Source organism: Narcine bancroftii, chromosome 5, assembly GCF_036971445.1.
Source record: "Narcine bancroftii isolate sNarBan1 chromosome 5, sNarBan1.hap1, whole genome shotgun sequence".
Taxonomy (NCBI): Eukaryota; Metazoa; Chordata; class Chondrichthyes; order Torpediniformes; family Narcinidae; genus Narcine; species Narcine bancroftii.
In genome coordinates, this window is record NC_091473.1 from 236,794,272 (window position 1) to 236,815,310 (window position 21,039).

Genomic DNA, 21,039 nt, shown 5'->3' on the forward strand with positions numbered 1-21,039 from the left:
TCAGACTATGTGATTTTCTTCAGGGGGACACAGTTTTGTGTTTCTGCTTTCCGACGTGCCAATCCTAAATGGGAATCAGACTTCCAGGGAACTGCTATACATTTCCTGGTCACTGCCAATGTGATCTTAACAAAATGTAATTGATGTTTGACAGCTTCATGCTAAGTCTTATGTCTAACATTTCCTAACAAGAATAATTCTGGGATCTGTGGAAAATGATTCCCAATAATTTGTTCTAGATCATCCAGATCTATCCAGAAAGTTCTCACTTTGGGACATGACCAGGTTGAATGTAAAAAGGTTCCTATCTCACTGCTGCATCTAAAGCTTTGACCTGAAATTTCTGATTTAATTTTTTTTCAAATTCTGCTGCATGAGGTATAGCTGATGCAATTATATTGTACCAGTCTATATCTTATATTAATAGTATTTATTGTGCTGTCTGAACACATTAGACCAGCATTGTTCTCCAATTATTATATTTAAGTCTGATTCCCATTTTTGTCTTGACTTGTGCAGCTCAACTCACAAGGTGGTTTCGTGGTCTGTTATAGTTTTGATCCCTTGTCATAGGTACCTCATCACCGGTGTCGCACTGATGGATCTTCTGTGCATACTCACTTTGCTTTCCAGATTGAACAGGAGAGTTTGGCCCTGGCCAATCTTAGTGCCAACTTGTCTCCTGTCCTAAAGGCAGCATCACGAGTCCTGAGAAGTGCCCAGACCTCTGCATCAACCATGGTTTCTGGTTAGCCTTGGTTGTGAAGAATTTGCTCAGTGATATCCTTACTGCACTTTCTAATGTAGCCAGTCACTTGAGATCATGTACAGTTCAATGCTCACATAATCTTTGTAGATAGCCAACTCCCTTCACCCACCACCCCTCCAGCCACAATATCTCCCTGCAAATTGGCTTTGTTTGCTATTCCAGTGGCCTGTACAGTGGCGGATCTGGTGAAAATAGCACCTATGGCAAGCACTAAAATCACACTACCCTCCCCCCCCCCCCCCCCGGTTAAAACATACCTACCTCAATCCTTCACCTTGCAACCATCCTTCACCGCTGCCATGCCACCCACTTCCCTATCTGTCCTTGCCATTGTAGAACGCTAAAATAGTCATATCCAGCGTTGTGTTGGATATATTGAGATATTGGAAAGTAATCTACACCTTAAAAAACACGACAGTCCTTTCAATTAAAAGAAAAACCTACTGCTTACTTCAAATGCCAGCTTTCACTGAATGAAAACAGTGAGCAGCATTCCCCAGGCCGTAGTGGAGCAGCCAAAGTTAAACGTGTTGAGTGGGTGTCACCGTCATTGCGGGCACCCTCTCTAAAGGTACCTTCAATGGAAAGGTGACTCTCGGTGCCAAGCACCCGGTGGGAGAGAAGCAGGAAGATGCTTAAACTCATCCTTCAGTGTACACCCTCCTCAGCCCTGGCTCCAAAAGAGAACAGGAGAGGGTTCAAAGTTGGGCTTCAGGAGCTCCGGTGTCGACCAGGGGAGGATTCGGAGTCGGGAGCTCTGATGACCGAAGCTCCTAACTCCAAACCCTCCCCTCAGCAGTTATAGTGAAAGTACTAATGCCAATTATTCTCTCGCTGGTCTGAAAAGTATGCTCTTTGAAATAAATCAGACAAGGGGTGTTGGGGGAGTCAGGATTGGCGTGGGGGGTGAATATTTCCAGGCTCTGCCAGTGCGTGCGCACAACAAATTGCCAACTGTCAGCCACTTGCTTGCCGAGCTCGTCACACACACTGCATAGAACTTACTTTTTTTATATCATTGTTAAAAGTGGAGAATGTTCATTACTGGGTTTAACAGGAAGCCCACAGCAGAATGTGTGCGGGTTTCAGTGGGTGAGTGTGGGCTGCGAAGGGGATGCTGGACTGGCATCTCAAAGGCACAGACAAGACAAGGGAACTAACACTGAGTGCCAGGGGGTGGCAACAACGACTCAACGCGTACTCCTGCTTCAAAATAGCACATATGAGCTTGTTTTTAAACTTACGAGGATTGGTAGGTGAGGTCAGTCATGCACCCCCCCCCCCCCTTCAAGTGGGGCCTAGGACACGTGCCCTGGCTGCCATACCCTAGATACACCTGTGGGCCTCTATGCTGGAGATAACATTCAAATGGGGGAGAGGGGGAGCCTTGTATGCCCAGGGATATTGCTGTATGGCCAATAAGGGTGTTCTCTCCTCTGGTGGTGAAGTTGACATGCTGTTGAAGTATGCTAGAACTGTTTTCAGGTTGGCGTGGTTAAAAGTATGCTAGAACTGTTTTCAGGATGGCTTAGTTGAGGTTGGCTTCACAGATGGCACCATAAAGCTCCTTCCTTGCATCACCTTCATTTGTCCATATCAACATCAACATTAAGAATACCTGGATCCATCTCCATCAAAAACATATCTGCCCTGCTGCATTTTCACTGACAAAAATTCCTTTAGTACCTCAGGTCCTGACAATTCTGTCCAATATCCCATCTTCATTTCCATATACTTCACGTTATCCAAATCTTTTCTGTTTACATAATAATTCTCACCCATCATCTTTGCATTTTCTGATTCACACTGGTTCCTGGGTTAAAGAACCTATCAATTTTAAAACCGTTGCCCTCAATTTCTTATTCTTCTCTGGTCTTTTCTCCATTGTATTGAATTTTTAAATAAAACTATGGGTTCCTCTGCTCCCCTCTCTCCCCCATTTCAGCCCACCTCTCTGCAGGCTGGTTTCTTACTGATCTGACGAAAGATCATAAATATGAATTGTTAACATACTTTTATTATCTGCACAAAGTCTGCCTTGTCCAAGAACAAGAATAGACTCCAGAGGATTGTTAACTCGGCCTGCGACATCACAGGCGCCAGACCTCATTCCATCAAGGACATCTACATGAGGTGGTATCTTAAAAAGTTAGCTTCTGTCCCCAAAGACCCTCTTCACTCTGCTACCATCAGGGAAAAAGGTACAGGAGCCTAAAGACAAGCATTCAATGGCACAAGGACAGCTGCCATCAGATTCCTGAATGAACCAAATGCATTGCCTTACTTTTAGAGCATTTTATATAGTAATGTTGTAAGGTGCTTATAATCTGAATTGTTTGCTCTACAATGCTGCTGGAATCACCAAATTTCATGACTTGTTCATGACATTAAATTCTGATTTGTTTCCATTTCTGTCTATCCAAGCTCTTCCTATCCATGAACCTGTCTAAATGTTTTTTAACATTATAATTGGTCCCACCTCTACAGCATCCTCTGACAGCTTGTGCCCTACAGTATACCCATCACACTGTGTAGTACAATTATGGAAGATTTTGCTTATTCCTAGTGTGGTGCACTGTTAGCCAGAATCAGAGACACACAAGGTAAAGACTGTACAACAGACTTTAATCCACAAAGACTTCCACAGAGCCAGGCTGCAGCAACTCTGAGTGAGCTTCGGGAGGCCGGCACAGGCTTATATCCCAGAGGGTGATTGACACCCAACCGGGTGGGGCTTGATCCATTCAGGCTGACTGATTGACAGCCGGCCAGGTGTTGTCCTGTCCCCTTACACTCCTGAGGTTGCCCCCTGCAGTAGGCCGGTGATGTGCCACCACATTCACCTCCTTCTTTAAAATTGTCCCAGGGGCGGGGGGCAGTAACAAGGAATTGCACCCACTATATACATAGAATATTTACAGGTTGAGAAGATCCGGCGGCTGCCAGGGTCTCTGTGACCTTCGTAGGACTGGGTCCTGGTCGGAGGGGAAGTGGGGGAGGCTGGCGGCAGGGGTCTGTGTGGCTGGTGTCATGCCGCGTGGATGGGTGACCGGGGGGGGGGGGGGGGGGGGGGGGCAGGGTCGACATATGAAGGTCGTATTGGATGGGGGATGGGTGGGGGGCAGGTTCATCTCCGAAGGCTGAAGCGGGCCCCTGGTGGTCAAGGAGGTCCTGCGTGCCCCATAGCTGCCTGGGGACGGGGATGTATACCTGGTCAGCGTTGTCCTGGGCTGGAGGGTGGCGTGGTGTGGTGGGTGCTACTGTTGGTGCCAGGTCCCTGGTTGAGACGGAGTCCTCCCTGCCACTGCTGAATCTTACGTAGGTGTAGTTGGGGTTTGGATGTAGGAGGAAGACCTGCTTGACCAGGGCTTCAGCCTTGTGTATCTGTACGTGCTTATACAGGAGCATCGGTCCTGGGAACGTGAGCCATCCTGGGAGGGACATTCCAGTCGCCGACCTCCTGGGGAATGAGAACAGATGTTCATGAGGGTCTTGTTGATAGCCGTGCACAGCAATGACCAAATGGCATGGAGCGCCTCGGGCAGGGTGTCCTGCCAGTACTCAACGGCCCACCCTTTCGACCTGAGAGCCAGGAGGACTGCCTTCCAGATCACCCCGTTTTCGTGTTCCACTTGCCCATTGCCTCTCGGGTTATGCCCCTCGCCATCAGGTACTGGGTGCAGCTCGTCACTCATGAAACTAGACCCCCAGTTGCTGTGGATAAAGGTGGGGTACCCAAACATGGTGAAAATCTGCCCCAGGGCCCAGATGACGGTGGCCGCGGAGGTGTCCGGGCAAGGGATAGCGAAAGAGAAGCGTGAGTACTCATCCACTACCCTGAGGAAGTAGACATTTCGGTTCGTGGAAGGCAGGGACCCTTTGAAGTCCATTCCGAGACACTCGAATGGCTGAGTGGCCTTTATGACATGGGCCTGGGGCGGGCGGAAGAAGTGGGGTTTACACTCCGCGCTGACCCGACAGGCCTCGGTCATTTCCCTGACATCCCTGATGGTGTACGGCAGGTTTCAGGACTTAATGAAATGGTGCAACCTGGTGACACCCGGATGGCAGAGGGACTCATGCAATGCCTGCAGCCTGTCATCATGCATAGATGCTCAGGTGCGAGAGAGGGCATCAGGGGAGTCGTTAAACTTCCTGGGGCGGTACTGAATGTCGTAGCTGTAGGTTGCCAGCTTGACTCTCCAGTGCAGGATCTTGTCGTTCTTGATCTTGCTCTTGTGGGTAATGTTAAACATGAACACCACAGCCCGCTGTTCCGTGAGGAGGGGGATTCTCCTGCCAGTGGTGGACTGCTTCCACAATCGCCTGGGCCTCCTTTTCAATGGCGGAGTGCCCTAGCTCAGAGTCGTGGAGGGTCCTGAAGAAGAAAGTGACGGGGCGCCCCCCTTGGTTGAGGGTAGCAGGGAGGGCCACCTCGGAGGCATCATTCTCCACCTGAAAGGGGGAGTCCTCATCCACAGCCTGCATCGTGGCATCCGCGATATCTTGCCTGATGCGGATGAAGGCTGCCAGCGCCTTGGATGGGAGGGAAAAAGTTGTAGCTTGGGCCAGTGGGTGGACCTTGTCCAAGAAGTGAGGGACCCACTACGAGTAATAAGAGAACAGGCCAAGGCACCTGCAGAGGGCCTTTAGCGTGGTGGGGAGGGGTAACTCCACTAATGGGTGCATCCTTTCTGGATCTGGACCGACAACTCCATGGGTCACGATGTACCCCAGGATGGCGAGGCGTGTGGTGCTGAACACAAACTTTTCCTTGTTGTGAATTTCAGCTCCGCAGCCATCTGGAGGAATTTTTCCAGGTAGCCTCGTGGTCCTGCTGGTCACGGCCGCAGATAGTGACGTTATCCAGATATGGGAACATCGCCTTCAGCTTGTGCCGGTCTACTATGCAATCCATCCCCCACTGGAAGACGGAGACCCCGTTCGTGATCCCAAAGGGAGCTCGGCGGAACTGGTACTGGCACCCATCCGCCTTAAAGGCAGTGTCGGGCTTGTCTTTTGGTGATACGCCGACTTCAGGTCAATTACGGAGAAAACCCGGTAGCGGGCTATCTCGTTGACCATGTCGGCAATCCTCGGCAGGGGGTAGGCATCCAGTTGGGTGAACCAGTTAATGGTCTGGATGTAATCCACGACCATCCTCTGCTTACTTCTTCCTTTGACCACCAGGACTTGGACTCTCCAAGGGCTGTTACTGGGCTCTATGACGCCTTCTGCCAGGAGTTGCCGCACGTCTGCCTTGATGAAGTCTCTGTCTGCAGCGCAATAGCACCTACTTCTGGCGCCGATTGGCTTGCAGCCTAGTGCAAGATGTGGGAAGAGCGCCGGTGGGGTGAAGTGCAGTGTGAAGAGGCCGCAGGTTGGCCGGGGCTGGTAGGTTGGCGTGCTGTGTAATGTGAGTGGAGGTTGGGGCCCCCCAAAGACATGGGTAACACTCTTCAGGTGGCACTGGAAATCTAGGCCCAGGAGGATTGGGGCGCAGAGTTTGGGCATGACCAGGAGCCTGAACCCTGTTTAAGTCTCCCCTCCCACAGTTATGTCAGCCGAGCAGCGCCCGAGGGTACCAACAGTCTTATCCTTGGTGGCAAGGGCAATCAAGCAGGTGGTGGGGTGGACTTTTAATCTCAGGGAATGGGCCACGCTCGGGTGAATGAACCTCTTGGTGTTGCCATTTTCGGACAGGCACTTCATTACCTGTCCGTTGACTTGCACGTCCATCATCGAGCGCCCGAGGTCGTGAGGTATGTCCCTGGTCAGCGTGGTGGAAGCCAGGACTGTCTCGGAGTCAGAGTCGTCGCTCTTCAGCTGTGCACAGTGATTTATGGCTTCCGGAGACATGGGGAACGTCGGTAGGGTGGCCTGGTCATCGCCCGTGTTGACCACGTCGACATCGGTCGTGGGGTGCAGCATGCAGTAGCCGATGGCATCCGGAGGCGTGGAGAGCGTCAGTAGGGCAGCCTGGTCATCGCCCGTGTTGACCACGTCGACGTCGGTCACTGGGTGCGGCGTGCGGCAGCCGATGGCACCCAGAGGCTTGGGGAGTGTTGGTAGGGCAGCCTTGTCATCGCCCGTGTTGACCACGTCGTTCTCAATGTCGCCGGGGGCCCTCCGTGTCGGCTGCTGCCTGGCCCAAGATGACGGCGGCACGTGGGGGTCCGCTGCATGGCTGGCCTCCTTCTCCAGCCATGTCCATTGCGCTGGGGGAAGTAACATCATCGTGGCTGGTGGCAGTGATGTCCAATACGTCAGCCGGAAATGACGTTGCTGTAGTTCTCGGAGAGTGGCGCTGGCGAGGGTGGGGGCTAGTGCAGGTGCTTGGGGCACACGCTGCGACAGTCGCTGGTGGGGCTGGATGTTGCACTGTTGAAGTCGCAATTTGTTGCGGGGACAATGGCGCCACTTGGTACACGCACATGGAGGGGTCTGCGGGGAGGTCATAGAGGGACGCTGAGCTGCCGGCTGGTTTTGAGAGGCACACTTTTGCAAAGTGTCCTTTCTTGCCGCATCGGGAACAATACTGGTTCCTAGCTGGGCAGTTTTGGCGCGATCGTCGATCTGACCCACACTAGGACCCACAGCACTTACAGGGGCGCCAGGCGCCTGCTGCAGTGATGTTCTCCTCCCCAGCTCGGTCTGCGGCTGCAGCTGCAGTGTGATAGGACCATGAGGGAGCCTGGAATCGAAGGCTTCGATGTGCAGGGCTGCCGCTTCCAGGGTTTAGACCACTTTCACAGTCTTGGTTAGGGCATAGATATTGTCTTCCAGCTGCTTCTGCCGGATGGCCCTCGAGCATAGCCCTCGGACGAAGGCGTCCCAGATCAGCCTCTCGACCTCCTCTGCACCTACCCCGGGTTCAGCCAGACACGGTTGGGCCAATTCTCGCAAGTGTCCCAGGTAAGACTCAGCTGTGTCCCTGGGTTGCTGGGTTCAGGTGTTGAGGAGGTACCTTGCACAGACCGCATTCATTGGGGGGGAGCTTGTACAAGTTCTCGAGAGTGTCCATTGCGCTCTTGTACATAGAGCAGCCTTTGGTTACCTGGAAGGTGTGGGGACCCAGCTTTGACTGGAGTAGGACCAACCATCCGATAGGAGTCCAGGATGCCGCCTTCGTGTGCCTCGATGATTGCTTCGACCGCGTGCTGCCAGATCTCGAAACGTGTCTGGGGCTTCCGGGTGGTGTGGGTTGACCTTGAGGCTCCCTGCACTCAGGAGTTTTTCCATGGTAGCCGTGGGAAAACTTTGTGGATTAAATTGTGGTGCGCTGTTAGCCAGAATCAGACACACACAAGGTAAAGATTGTACAACAGGCTTTAATCCACAAAGACCTCCACAGCGCCAGGCTGGCTGTAGAAATTCTGAGTGAGGCCTCGGGAGGCCAGCACAGGCTTATATCCCATAGGGTGATTGACACCCGACCGGGTGGGGCTTGATCCCTTCAGGCCGACTGATTGACAGCCAGCCAGGTGTTGTCCTGTCCCCCTGCACTCCTGCAGGTACAGAGGTTGCCCCTCTGCAGTAGGCCGGCGGTACACTCCTGCAGGTACAGAGGTTGCCCCCCTGCAGTAGGCCAGCAGTACACTCCTGCAGGTACAGAGGTTGCCCCTTTGCAGTAGGCCGGCAGTACACTCCTGCACGTACAGAGGTTGCCCCTCTGCAGTAGGCCGGTGGTACACTCCTGCAGGTACAGAGGTTGCCCCTTTGCAGTAGGCCGGCAGTACGCTCCTGCAGGTACAGAGGTTGCCCCTTTGCAGTAGGCCGGCGGTACATTCCTGCAGGTACAGAGGTTGCCCCTTTGCAGTAGGCCAGCGGTATGCTCCTGCAGGTACAGAGGTTGCCCCCCTGCAGTAGGCCGGCAGTACGCTCCTGCAGGTATAGAGGTTGCCCCTTTGCAGTAGGCCGGCAGTACACTCCTGCAGGTACAGAGGTTGCCCCCCTGCAGTAGGCCAGCAGTACACTCCTGCAGGTACAGAGGTTGCCCCTTTGCAGTAGGCCGGCAGTACACTCCTGCACGTACAGAGGTTGCCCCTCTGCAGTAGGCCGGTGGTACACTCCTGCAGGTACAGAGGTTGCCCCTTTGCAGTAGGCCGGCAGTACGCTCCTGCAGGTACAGAGGTTGCCCCTTTGCAGTAGGCCGGCGGTACATTCCTGCAGGTACAGAGGTTGCCCCTTTGCAGTAGGCCGGCGGTACATTCCAGCAGGTACAGAGGTTGCCCCTCTGCAGTAGGCCGGCGGTGGACCACCACACCTAGCAAATTCAGTGCTCTTCCCCCTACCAATCTGTTCGGGGACCTGTCTACATTTCGTCCCTTCCGTGATGAGGGAGCCCAGGCCGAAACCGTTGGTTATGACCCATTCTTTTTGCTGCATCACGGACACATTTGGCCTACTGAGTTGCTCCAGCCAATGTGATTTCACTGCAACCATCAAGGTGTCTGTAGGTTTGCGCGCGACTGAGTCTGTCTCGACAGGTGTCTGCCCATGACCCACGCTTGCTCCCCGCAATCAATTCTGCCCACGCCATTCTCCCCGATGGCGACGGATTCAGCGGCCGCATGGTCCCGGGGGGGGGGGGGGGGGGGCGGAGTGCGCGTGCGCAGAGAGGCGAAGTGCGCGTGCGCAGAGAGGCGAAGCGCGCGAGAAGTGCCTCCATTCGAGGAAGCATGACGCAATCCCCGAAGGACGCGCGCTCGGAGAGAGGGAGTTGCGGCTGCCTGACGTCAGGGCGTCCGGGGAAAAAAAAGGGGGAAGTGGGATGAGTGGGAGCTCGAGCCGATGGTCAGGGGCGTGCGTGCTCGCTCCAGCCTCCGCGGCATGGCTCCCAGCTTCCAATGGTGACCTGCAGCTCGCATTAAAAAAAATCACTTCGTCTTCAGCTGTCACCATTGCCCTCACCGGGTTGCCATCCTCCGCCTGCTGAGGTGGGGAGGGGAGGGGCGTGGGGGTGGGGGTGGGGGGGAGAGCCCACACTCTGCACCATGTCAGAAGTCAGGCCGCACTTCTACAGACAGGAGTTGAACAAGACCATCTGGGAAGTTCCCGAGAGGTATCAGAATCTGTCGCCCGTCGGATCCGGGGCTTACGGCTCCGTCTGGTACGTGGGATTTGTTTGCTCGAGTCGCGCACAAGTTGCAAAGAAAAGTTGGGGTGGGGTGGGGGGGGGGGGGGCAGCAGCAGCGTCGCTTTCTACTCTTCACTCTTGCAGCAGGCCTCGCTAGGCCCCGAAATGTCCTAAACGCTCGCTCCCCCCCCCCCCCCAACCCCCTCTTTTTGGCGTGTTTGTTGGTTTTAGCCTTGTGTCCTGCAATGCACAGATCGTATTTTGCAGAACGCTAATTGCATGAAATAAATGTTTCGTCTCACACCCCCGCCCCCAGCCAAAATGACAGGGAACTTGTTGCAAAAAAAAAGGGCTCGGATTCCCCTGCTCCTGACTGCCCAAAAGTTGTGTTGCAACAAAAGCATGAAGCAACCAAAAGGCAGTTGTTTCTATCAGGGTTGAATCGGAGAGATCTGGGCATCGATTCAAAACCGGTTTGTCTTGTGGTTGAGTTTTATAGTTGCTCGAAATCGGCTACTTTTTTTTGGTCAATTATGCAATTGAATGCATTTGTTATTAAGTAGGAACAGTGTGTGTGTTTTTAATTGCTTATGAACTACATTTATGCAAGCTGTCAACTTCGACTTTTAAGCTTGAAAGTCAAAGTGTCACTGTTACTGCTTTGACTTGTTGAAATCTTTCCCTTTTGAAATTTTTGATAAAGCTTTGTAATTTGCAGATGTGCACTAGAAAGTCTGTTTTGCTCGGTGCAAAACTGAATCTTAAGTGTGTGAGCTCGTTCATGCCAATTACAACAGTGATCTATAAAACTTCTTTTATTGAGCTGCTGCCCAACAGGATTGCATCTCGGTGCAAGTTGCTACAATTGATGCACACCTTTCAACGTTTTTTTTTTCTTTGTCGCAAGTTTGGCTTGTGGATGTAAAAGTTGTAGACCGTGTCAGGTTGCAGAGGAAATTGTGAAGAGGCTGAGGAATTGCGTGTGTTTGGAGACGTGAAACTGATTGGAACGGATGGAAGTGCGGATTTTTGTTATGGACAGGGTGGAGCATAATCATTGACCTTGGTTGGACAAGTTTATAAAACCTAAAAGATGCAAATTAACGTGCAATATTTCAGAATTCAGTAAAATAATCAAGTTCGCCGGGAGGGATTCTCTGTAAAAGAGCCAGTGCCACTCTGGTTAGCCATCTAATAAGTTGGTTTTGATTAGGCAGTGTCATTTATGAAAATCGGCCATGTAATTTTATCTCTGGAAATCTTCCTGATACCTTGGAATGATGTGATTTGTATGGCAAGATTATATGAACATAGTTTCTTGCTTTTGTTGTACATGCCTTGGACAGCAGTCAAAGTAAATTAAAAAAAAATCAAGTGAGAAGCTGAAATAAAAGCAATGTGCTGACTGTATCATGACGCAACTATGGAGAAGGAAACGCTGTCAATGCTTCTGGTTAACGTTGTTCTGATAAAACATGTTAGCTTCATAACCTGCTGTGTATTATGCAATTGAATGCATTTGTTATTAAGTAGAAACAGTTTAATAGACTGGGTATTATTTTTGATTGTTAATTGCTACAACATCCCATGGACTATTTGATGAACGTAAACATTTTGTCAGATTATAGAGGTCACATGATTGTTTTGAGCAACATGTGTAAACAAATTCTTTAATTTTTGTTTCGTGACTTTGAAACAACACAACTATCAATCACTGCAATTTATTAAAGAGCAATAATTTTCGTTTTTAAACATTAGAGGGTTGCAGTATTTCTTATAATGTAATGACAAATCTTCATTGCTAATTCAAATATAATCCAGAGACCTGATTTTAAAAAAAATCAAGTAGTTGATTATGCTGTGGACCTGCTTGTGTTGAATTCATTTTATTCAAACTGAGATTTGTTACCAAGTTAATGGTAATAATTTCAAAAAGATGTTGCTGATAAATGTATCCGAGTGTTGAAAATATCTAATGTTATGACTATATCTAAAAAAATTATTTAACAAAATCGGAGTTAAAGCACAGATTTGCAATGTTTAATTTATTTTTCAAATTTGTGTATTGTCCGTTATAAAAATATAACGATTGTACTTCACATGCCACCCCGTGATGCCAGCAGCTTTTATCTGCTACATTTACGCAGTATCATTGAAAATCCAATGTATGTTGTAAATGGGGCACCAAGCTATAGTGGGATGTGGCCGGAAATGGATTTTGGGATGAATTTAAAATTTGGGGAAGTAAGATGTGAATATGAAAAATTTCCAGATTTAAGAGCAAATGGGATGGTCTATGGCAGAATGTAGAATGCTAAGCTTTAGATAACTTGGAGCAAATGGAGACTCATGCCAAAATGGAAAACATTAGTGGAATTGTTTAGAAATATGAAAAATGCTTTGGATAGTGCCAAGAATGTACGTATACAGAGGAATAGATGTGAATAATTTTATGATTGGATATGATGTAAGCTCACTTCAATAAATGGCAAGGTTTGCGTTGATTTCAGAGAGTGACTGGTTAATCAGATGTCCAATTTAAGCTCGCTTGATTCTCTTGGCACTTTGTGAATGATACTCTGATTAGAATGTTTATTTAAAAATGTATTTTTGTATTGCTGCTTCCTTTTTGTATTTTTTTTTAAAGTGATTCCAACAGGTACACAAACTGCAGTTGCTGGGCTGTAGGAAGAACAAAGAAAGCTGGAAGGGTTGGGTTGCAGCCATGGTGAGAAACCAGCAGTTGACGCTTGGGTTGGGACCTTTCTTGTGGATAATGATGCATGTAGTGTTCAAATTTGAAGTCCCATTTATTTTAAAACATACACGTAGGCAGTCATGTTACTACATTGCAGAGCAAATGCAACATTGCATTGAAAGGTAATTTGTTCAGAGTGAGGGCATTCTTGCCCCTGTAGATGAAAGCAAATGATCCAACTGCTTCCTAACCCAAACCCAATTGAATGAAAGTGGAGAGTTCAAGCCAAATACATTAGCATTCTTTCATGCTAAACATTAATATTGTAGCATCTGTAACCTGCTCTCGTGTATTGGTTCTAGCAGAATGGACCATACAGTTTTTAAGATGCAGTGTGGTTAGTACTCCCAAGTAAAGATGAACCTCCTGGTTATACTGACTAATATCCTGTTAAATTGTGTATAATTATGGAAAACTCTACAATTTGTTGTCTTATAATTTTTGTACTTCTATAATGGGTTGCACTTGGGTTCATTTGAGTGCTTTGTCAGTATTTGGTTGAAATGATCTGTCAATACAGATCAAAGCGCTGATGAAGGATTTAAATCTGGTAGATATTTGGAGAAAGGTTTTTAAAAAAAAAAAGGGTGTGAAGTTTATTAGCAGGTTGATGGATTTAGATTATCCTAGCTGGGCTAAGGTGGAAATGGCATGTATTTCTGAGGTTAAGGTAAATGAATTTATATTTCGTTGGAATTTGAATTTGCTACAGGAATATAATATGCCCGTATTGAAACATTTGTTAAAGATCTGAATTAAAAAAAAAAGTTTTGGGATCAAAAGATAAATTATCTATTTTAACTCCATTGTATAATTGTCAGCTTATTCCTTTTTCAATGTTTAATAATTATTTAAAGAGTTTGGATTTTAAGGGTATAAAGACAATACAGGATTGTTTTGAAGAGGGACAATTTCTTTTAATCATTTCAGAGAAAGATTTGATACATCTGTAAATTCTTTGTTTCTGTATTACCAACTTAGAGCCTTGGTAAAGGATAATTATGGTAGAGAGATGAATTTACCCATTTTGTCGAGATTTGAGTCTTTGATTTCCCCTGTACCAAAGAAGGGTTATATTTTGGTTTTGTATAATTTGTTACAAGATAATATGGGTAAACCAGATTGGGAAAAATCTAAATTTAAATGAGAGAGTGATTTAGTATTTATTTTTCCTGAAGATGATTGGGCGGATATGTGCCAGGATAATGTAATCAAATTGACAAATATAAGATATGGAATGGTTAATTATAATTTTTTACATCAATTATATTTGACTCTGGAGAAACTGAAAAAATATGGGTTTAGGAATTCAGATTTATGTTTTAGATGTGATTTATGTATTGAAACTTTTCTACATGCTGTTTGGACTTGTGTTAAAGTTCAACCATTTTGGCAAGGAATTAAAGTAGTTTTGGAAAAATTGTATAACCTTACATTACCATTAGATCCAATGATTTTTTTTTGTAGGGTAATTTGATTTTGTTGAGGCGATTAGGTTTGGATAAAATTCAAATTGCTTTTGTACGTTTGGTGTTATCAGTAGTGCGTAAATGTGTTGCGAGTACTTGGAAAGACAATACAGAGATTAATATACTACGATGGCAAAATGAATTGAAAGCTTGTATTGTTATGGAAAAAAATACTTATAATTTACATGATAATTATTCCCTTTTTGTTAGCAAATGGTCTCCGTTTTTGAAATATATGCATTTAGATATACTTTGAATTGTTTTCAACATTTATAATTTTTTAAATATATATCATTTATATTTTTGGCTCCCCTTAAGGGAGCTGGCTGAAGGGGTGGATGGGTGGGTTTGGGATTTATCTTGTAAAATCAAGTTTTGATAATTGGATTGTATGTTATGTTTTTTTTATCTTTAAATAAAGTTTGGGGGAAAAAGGAAATGATCTTTCAGAACTTTTCTATGTATTCAGTTTCATGTTATTTTATATATATATATAAAAAAAATACAACTGCTAAGAGTGGTAGGGATTAATAACTTGTGGCATCAGCAATCTCCTGGAGGGTCTCAGCTCATTGAGCAGCATCACTGGGAGACAAAGAATAGTCAATGTTGTGGCCTAAAATCTGTCGTCAGGACTCTGTATCCCGATGAAGGTTCCAGCCTATAACATTGACAAAGTTTTTGTTTTTCTCCCACAGATGCTGCTTGACCAACTAAAGTCCTCCAGCAGATTGCTGAGGCTGGAATCTGGAGCCACAAGTGGTCTTTTTTTTTGGTCTGCATTTTAATAACTTGTATCATTTGAAAATTGCCGCTTTTTTGTTGAAGCTGATTTTGAATTTTTTATACAATGACCAAGTTAACTGTATATGTTCTATATTGAATGTGACAAACACCATTACTAACACAAAAAAAAACTATGTGGTGTCAGTAACTGAGCAATTTAAAGTTATTGAAATAAGCATTGAAGTATAGAAGTATTTTGTAATGTAGGAAGTTGATGTCCATGTGGGCAAAGGTGAGCATGTCCAGGCAATTGGGTATCCTGGGATAAAGCAGTGACACATTGATTATGTTTTTGTGAGTGTAGGAACATGAATGAAACAAAGGATTAAAAAAGAATGTAAACTTCCCCGACCTATATCAATCTTAATAAATGTCTAAAGACCTGTGGGGAAAGTTGCAGTGGGAGAGAGAGATGGCGGACCTGCCCTCCCAGAATTCTGTGCGGCAGAGAAATTCCTCCAAGAGTGCACTGTGAATACCGCCCACTCCCTGCCTCACAAAATTCTGGGAGGGCAGGTCCATGGTCTTTATAAATTGTGCGGCTATGCTTTCCCATGGTCCTTTATAAATTTATAAAGGTTTATGTAGATCAGGCCAACCACAGGGGCTGAAGGGCTCATACAGCCCTTAATTATGTAATAATTAGGCATGATTAATTTTATTTAAATACAAGATCATAATACATTGATCAGGATTTGGGGCAGATCCATCATCGTTCAATGCATCACTCAGACGTGACCGGTGAATAGAATCCCCTATCCCTAGGGATGTCTTGTGATGAGTGTGAAAGGAGTCAGAGAACCAGTTAAATGTGGTCCAGTGTGAAAGGCAAAAACTGCTTCCTTAACAGGTTCACTGAATGGTGAATAATCTACTGATTAGCCAGTGTGAAAAGGGGTAATGATGTTTGTTGAAAGATGATTATCAGAGGATACAATATGGATCATTCGTACACTTGAAAGGGATATTGGGAAGTCTTTTGTAATTAGCCTGACCTTAATTTAATTCTTAACCTTCATATCCTGTCAATTTTCCTGCTGAAACTTGTGGAATGAGTAGTGAATCGATTCCTTCAGCAGGCAAGAGTGCCATCAAATAAATCACAATTGATGCTGTTTAACTCATGGGTATGGGGACTTTTTTCTCATTCACACTCCAGTTGTATGTTGCTCTGGGGCCCTCAACTACACCCATTCCTTTGTTAAATTAAGTGCAATGATGAATCTTCTGAGGATCTGGAGTGATGTCAGTAGGGCCTGTTTGTGCAAACCAAGGCCTGTGTACAGGCTCTGGGTATTTCTATGGAAATTGGGTCTGAGAAGGCAGTCAAGTAATAGGAGATGCATGAGATTCACAGTCCCAATAGTTCTCAACTTCCACTCTGGTCTTGTGGTTTGTGTAATGATGAATTCTTCCACAGATTGGGAAGGTTCATGGGAGTTGATATGCTTTCACCATTTATACACGGCTACTTTGTATTACTGCTGCTTGGATACTAAGCTCTCAACATTATTGTAATTGCTTCTTCTTTCATTTAAGTCATCATGAGGCAGGGATTCCTTGGAGTCGGTATGGATGTTTTTGGAGCATCCTTGAATCCTTTCCTGTGCACATTTCCAGGTGATGAGTGAGAGTGTAACATTTTTTCAGAACCATGTTGGAGTTCTTAGTAAAGAGTTTTGAGGTAGCTTGTAAAAAGGTCAAGATGGAAAAACTGAGACTGATATACCAGCCCTAAATCAGCCATTCTTAACATTTTATTTGGCTATGACCCCCTTGGGACTCTGTGCCCTTCTGAGTGAAGCAGCCAAGTTTAGTTGGTCTGTACTTCTTTCCTACCAACTAGTATTTAAAAATATTTTTTTCAGTCCTTGGCCACCTCTTAATTGTTCTGTGGCCCCGGGGGACTGGATGGCCCCTGTTGAGAATGTCTAGTGTAAATTGTTGTAACTTGGAAGTTTAAATGGGAAAACCTTGTTTTGAAATTTTGGCTCACGAAAAAAAAAATGAGAAAAATCCAGTTAAATTCACATGTAATAGCTTTGAGAACAGTAGAAGGAATCCAACCATTAATTCCATCAGATTGGAAAATGTGCTCTTGTGTACACTTAGCAGTAGCTTGAGGCAAGTTATTTCTTATTGGAATGTTTTACTGCTTATGCAGACCAACTCAATTCATGAACAGCAACTTTTTGAACACTTCTTGGATTTAATACTTTCTGAATTGTTTTACTGCAATTATTATTCTAGTGTTGCCTGGCATGTTGATGTTCCTGCTAAAGATAACAATTTTTGAGAAGTGAAGAATGCTGATGTTTCGATGCAACCAGGACATTGAGCCACGGGAAAGTGTAACGACGATTGCACGTGGAATGAATAAAATGGCTGGCTTCATCCTTTAATGAATATTATGCTTTCTATAATATCCTGCCAGATTTGAGAAATGAATTGAAATCTCTTTAATATTACTGTTGGGTTTGAACTTGCATGATCTGCAGTTCTGCTTTAAAAATGATACCATCATGGCCTGTCCGATTATTATAAATCATTCGCCTAAATTTTTTTGTTGTGTGCACGGTGTGGTGGGGGTGGGTGGGGCAGGGGGAGGGAGGAAGGAAGGGAGAATTCGTGGTTACTGTGGAGTAAGTGTAATGGCAGATCACCTGTATACAGTTAAATGTGACAGCGAGCATCTTAAAGCAGAAAAGAGGCAAGAATTACAAAGGAAGAATTCCAGAGCTGGAAGCAGCTCATTACAAAGCATAACCAACCGTGCAGAGGAATAGTCTCACTATTTTGTCAAATTTTGTTGATGTACACGTATGAAAAAGTAGTTGAAGGTTACTGTTACCAAAGCATATTTTAGCTGAGGGGAGCTGGACTTGCAATGTTTAATGTGTTAATCTAAAGGCACTTTCAGGTGGCCAAAATACCCTGATGTAAAGCCACATATTCTACTCCTATGTGGCTGTCGGGAGGCTGCCTGAAAGTGGAGAACCCGGCCAGGAGGAGCACTTGCCTATCCCTCCTCACGTCGGTATAATCTCCGGCTCCGAGAATCCCCCGTTGCACCTGAAAGCAGCGGTGGAACCTCGGCCGCAGTCCACAGGAGCTGACATTCGCTCGGATGCAGCTCTCCTTCAGCTGGCACGTTCAAGTGACAGAAAGGCGCTTTCTCCGTGGCCACCTGAACATCCCAGCTGCACTCCCCCAGCCACGTCTGCCGGCCCATTATCTGCGTCCAAGCACCTGAAAGCGGCTTATTTATCATACTGAATGATTGAAAGAAATTTCCTACAAATTCAAACTTGTGGCTTGAACTTTAGGAGCTGAGATGAGGGTTCTTGTGTCAGGGTGAAGGCCAGTGGTTTAACTGGAGATGACCTATCAGGCTTCAGTACTGGAGGATTTTTTTTAAAAGCACCCCATCTTTGTTTAACCATCTTTTTAAATTATGATAAAGATTGCGCAAAAGCTTGCGAATATAATTGGTTGTTAATGGAGTGGCGGAAAACTTTTACTTTCACACTGATTGCAAATGTATTTATGACTTAAATGACATTTGTGATGGGGGGGAAGAAGAGAGAGAGATAGAAGGTGAACTGTGCAGTAGAAGAGTAAGCCTTGTTCACAACTACTGCAAAATCGTTGGCAGCCAAATCATGCCCTGCAACTCAGCAGGATTTCAACATTGTTACAGCTCTAGCGACTGGGGCTCCAATCCAGCACTGTCTGTAAGGAGTTTGGACATTCTCCCCATGTCTACGTGGGTTTACTGCAGGTGTTCTGGTTTCCTCCCACCCTTCAAAATGTACCGGGGTTGTAGTTCATTTGGGTGGCACAGGCTTGTGGGCCAAAATGGCCTGTTACTGTGCTGCATGTATGTCTAAATTTAAAAATCTTAATTCTAAGATCAAAACATAAAAAATCTTTCAAAAGTATTTTAAAATGATCAAATTTAAATGACTAACATTTGGAAAATCAAAATCTAAAATGTACACTTAATCTGTTGCAGCTGTTTTGAACCCTTGAAATAAAAGGGGAATAACTTCTTAGCCCAGTACAAATTGTTTTACCAGATTCCCCACTGGAAATCTCCAAAATGCAGAAGCTTTGTGGTTTTTGTCAGTTATGCCATGATATATTTTTCAAAATCAGTTAAGAGCAGTGCCACTCCTGAAATTTTGGCCTTGTGCACATTTGAGTGGCAACAAGGGCATATAATGAGGGCATTGTTGAAGGATTGAACGAAATAAGGCTGTAGATGTTGTCATCTCTATCTGAGAACCTTTGGAGAAGCTCGGTAGGTCAGGCAGCATTAGTAGAGGTAGATGGATGGTCAAAACTGATTTAGTCTGACATAAAATTTTAAGTACATGTTTTCAGATAACTTGTCAATATTGATTGGTCAAATAGTAAATGGCATAAGATTCTGAAACTGCTCTGGCGATTTATTTATTTATTCAACGCTGCTGAATCCGGCATCTGAGTCTCTGGGTGATTCCCTTGGGCTCGTCACATGTACTGAGCCCTTGACTCCCATGCTTCACCTCTGGTGCATTATAAAATTATAATGCCATGTAGTATGTGAAAAGAAGTGAATTGAACTTGTGTGTTGGAGTCTGAATAGAAATATCATCCACTAATTAAGAAAATCTTGTATTTTTAACACAATGTGCGCATCTTATGCATTTTTACAAACCAGGTAGCCCCCTATGCTATATATGCATGTGCACGCTATGCGGGAATATTTTTGCATATTTTTTTTTAATGTTTCTGATTTTCACAACTCGTAAATTCAAACACACAATATAATCTCTTCCAAAACCAGTATAAATATAGACTTTTTTTATTCCCTTCCCACCCCCCTTGCCCCACTACAGCTAAGAATAAAGTTGTATAAATTGTATAGATATGATAAACAAACAAACTGGAGGGGGTCAATGGCCCCTACAGGGACCTAGGAAAAAGCTTAGGAGAGAGGGAAAAAAAATCCAAAGTAACCGAATAAGCAAAGGTAAGGAATAAAAAGAAAAAAAAAGACTAACGGAGCATGTTGTCTGCAGCACATCCCATGTCTTTGATCCAAATCGTTTCTCTGATGGGAAAGATTGTTTCAGTCCCCTTGCTCCGAAGGGGAAATGTTGAAAGAACGCATGCAATTTATAGTGGATGTGGGAATATTATAGTAGCATTGAAAGAATGCGCACAATTTATAGCAAGCATGGGAATATTACAGTGAGCGTGGGAATTTAATAGCGGCATTGAAAGGATGCGCACAATTTATAGCAAGCATGGGAATATTATAGTGAGCGTGGGAATTTAATAGCGGCATTGAAAGGATGCGCACAATTTATAGCAAGCATGGGAATATTATAGTGAGCGTGGGAATTTAATAGCGGCATTGAAAGAATGCGCACAATTTATAGCGGGCATGGGAAATTTTGATCTTGGGAATAACTTTTTGACCTGAGTGCCATGGTATTTCAAGAAACAGATCTTCTGGCTAGGGCACTGAATCTTACCACTGTTAATTGTCCAGACCTGAGGGAGGAGATAAACTGACCAGATAAGGAACTTGACTGTTAAATCATCCTCATTATATCAAATCAAACCATAAAATTCTCAATTGTACACTTTTTAACAAAGTAAGGGGTTTTTTTTTAAAGAAAGGCTTTTTTAAATCATGACAGAATTAAAATCCTGCATAGCTCTGAAGGTTATCTTCGATCTATTTAATTGATTTTTCGCCAAAGCTTGTTAATGTGTTGCAGGAGGACATCATCTATGTAATGGCAATTGACAACTCGGTGGGGGGGGTGGGGGGGGTGGGGGGGTGGGGGGGGGGGTGAGGAGACAGGTGTTGAATGGGTGTAAATTGCGGGAGATTAACTATGGAAGATAGTGGGACGATGGAATTTGTTTTTATGTCCCAAGTAAATGCGAATTGCTCTTGTAAGTCAGAATGTAGAATACTACACCCACACAGAATATGCGAATGCACTATACAAAAATATTTTTACTCAGTATATGATTTTGTGCGCATTATATACTTGTGCGCATTTTAGGAGTGAAAATACTGTGTCTGAAATCTGCTTCTGATAGATACCTTCTATTGTCAACCAAATCCTAGTCTCGGTTTATTTCTGTAATACTAAGCAACTGAAACGGCTAAAGC

General features: G+C 45.3%; 2 protein-coding genes across 5 annotated transcripts in view; one reads left to right on the plus strand and one right to left on the minus strand.

Moving 5' to 3' along the window:
- Positions 1–3,842: 3,842 nt before the first annotated feature.
- LOC138765070 (uncharacterized) lies at positions 3,843–9,344 on the minus strand. Its single transcript, XM_069941754.1, has 2 exons — positions 6,485–9,344; positions 3,843–4,229 (listed from the first exon to the last, which is right to left on the minus strand). Exons 1-2 carry the CDS (start codon positions 7,226–7,228, stop codon positions 4,164–4,166), a joined length of 810 nt encoding a protein of 269 aa, XP_069797855.1. The 5' UTR covers positions 7,229–9,344; the 3' UTR covers positions 3,843–4,163.
- A 128-nt stretch (positions 9,345–9,472) lies between these two features.
- The window catches only part of mapk14b (mitogen-activated protein kinase 14b), a 126,210-nt gene continuing 114,643 nt past the window's right edge, over positions 9,473–21,039 (plus strand). The window contains exons 1-2 of one of the 4 annotated variants that reach the window (XM_069941752.1): positions 9,799–9,881; positions 14,774–14,850. In XM_069941752.1, coding sequence (XP_069797853.1) covers positions 14,774–14,850 — 77 coding nt within the window. In that variant the 5' untranslated portion in view covers positions 9,799–9,881. Of the gene's footprint in view, positions 9,882–14,773; positions 14,851–21,039 lie in introns of all 4 variants that reach the window. The other 3 variants (XM_069941753.1, XM_069941750.1, XM_069941749.1) reach the window with 3 other exon arrangements.